Raw genomic sequence first — 1,714 nt, 5'->3', positions numbered from 1 at the left:
GGGGGGGGGCCAGGCAGGGGAGACACATTTACCTGCTGGCGGAGGGGAGGCACCTTGGGCCTTCTTTTTCTCTCGCCCTTTCGCCGGGCCTGCGGACATCGGATCGCCTTTGCTCGGCGGGCGGCCCCCGGTCGCGGGATGATAGGAAGTTGCGGCGCACATCCGGGGCGCCCTGCACTAAAAGGGGTCTCGATTGGGGTAACCCAGCACACCGGGTGCGAGGGGCAGAATGATCTCCCCCCTCCTTCTTGTCTCCCCCCCCCCCCCCTAGCGTTGGTCTTTTCTCTTCGGGCTTCCCTGCGTACTTCTCACTTTCTCCCTCCTGTGTGCTTTTCCCCTCGTCCCCTTGTCCCTTCGCCCCCTGTTCCTCTCTCCTTCGCCGCGTCTCCCCATCTTGCTTGCATTTTCGAACGGAAAGCCGGGGATACATCCCACGCGTGCGGGTGTTTGCTCAAGCGCCCTGTGCCTGAGGTAACAAACGAGAAGCATGCTCAGCGCGCTGGCCAGCCTCCCGGGAACGGTGGTGCTCTTGCTGCTGGGCTATACCGTCCATGCCTGGGGCTTCCTGTCGCAGGTCCTCCTCACGGTGCTGCCCCATTCGGCCGAGTCGGTCCTGGCCGCCATAGTGCCGGTGCTGGTACGTGAGCCGACATATTGCCGGCCTGTGTGCTGCCCCTTGCGACTGTTGCCCGGAGGGGCCCGTTCCATGGCTAACCCGCCGGGCGCCGAGCGGTCGACTTTCCGGCACACACACACACACACACACACACGCACACGCACACGCACACGCACACGCGCACATCGCAGCACCGGGCGCGCCAAGCGGCGGCCTTCCTCATCATGCCGGATGTGCGCACTGCCCTCGGGCCGGAAAGGCTGCTCCTGGGGACGCTCTTTCCCCCGACGGCTCTGGTGCAGGCACCGGCGGCCGACCTGGCCCGGGTGAAGGGGCTGGGTTTTCGGCCGCAGCCCGGCGTGGCGGCCCTGGCCGACACCCTGCTGATGGCCCTGCCCCTGGAGGAGGGGCCCGTGGTGGCGGTGGTGTGCACCGCGCATCGGACCCCGCGAGCGCTGGTGGTCCACCTGGCCGAGCTGGTCGGGGCCATTGGCGGCCGGCGCCCGCCGCGGCTCTTCCTCCTGGAGCTGGACCCCCTGTCGACGGCGGTCACCGGGTACCTGCTGGCGCGGCTGGGCCTGGCCGGGCGGGTGGTGGTGCTGACCGGGCCGTTGGAGGGGTCGCTGTTGCGCATGCAGGCCGAGCACGGGGTCAGCAGCATCGACCTGCTCCTGCTGCCGGGCATGTGTGATGCCGCCCTGGCGGACATGGATGTGCTCTTTGCCCGGCCGGCTGGCGACTCGCCGGTGCACGACCTGGCCCTGTTGAATGGGTGCGAGTGTGTGGCCTGCCAGCCGTGCGGGCGCTGTGCCGATGTGGTGGGCCCGTCGCTGGCCCGCCTGATTGGGCACTTCCCGCTGCTGGGGTTCCTCTGCCCGCACCGGGGCTCCCCCGGGCCCGGGGGGCAGGCCGCCGGCCGGCCGGGCGAGGCCAGTTCGGCGGACACCCGGTCCGGCGTCGCCACCAGCGCGGCCGCGCGCGATCCCGCCCTCACGGACGCCATCCTGCAGAACCTTTTCCAGGTAATAGCCTCCGGGCTGATGAAGGTACCTGGGCCGCTCCGTGGCCGATGGCCCCCCCCCCCCCCCCCCCCCCCCC

The 1,714-nt window shown here is 70.0% G+C and overlaps 1 protein-coding gene across 1 annotated transcript; it reads left to right on the top strand.

The window, feature by feature from the left end:
* Positions 1–487: 487 nt before the first annotated feature.
* H696_02063 (hypothetical protein) lies at positions 488–1,642 on the top strand (the record flags this gene model as incomplete). The annotated part of the gene is made up of 3 exons (XM_009495960.1): positions 488–637; positions 808–1,565; positions 1,627–1,642. The coding sequence occupies 3 exons, from the start codon at positions 488–490 to the stop codon at positions 1,640–1,642; spliced, it is 924 nt and encodes a 307-aa protein (XP_009494235.1).
* Positions 1,643–1,714: the final 72 nt, after the last annotated feature.

The sequence above is a fragment of the Fonticula alba genome (assembly GCF_000388065.1).
Source record: "Fonticula alba strain ATCC 38817 unplaced genomic scaffold supercont2.3, whole genome shotgun sequence".
Classification (NCBI taxonomy): Eukaryota; order Rotosphaerida; family Fonticulaceae; genus Fonticula; species Fonticula alba.
Note: the sequence above shows the minus strand (reverse complement) of the source record. Positions and strands in the feature narration are given on the sequence as shown.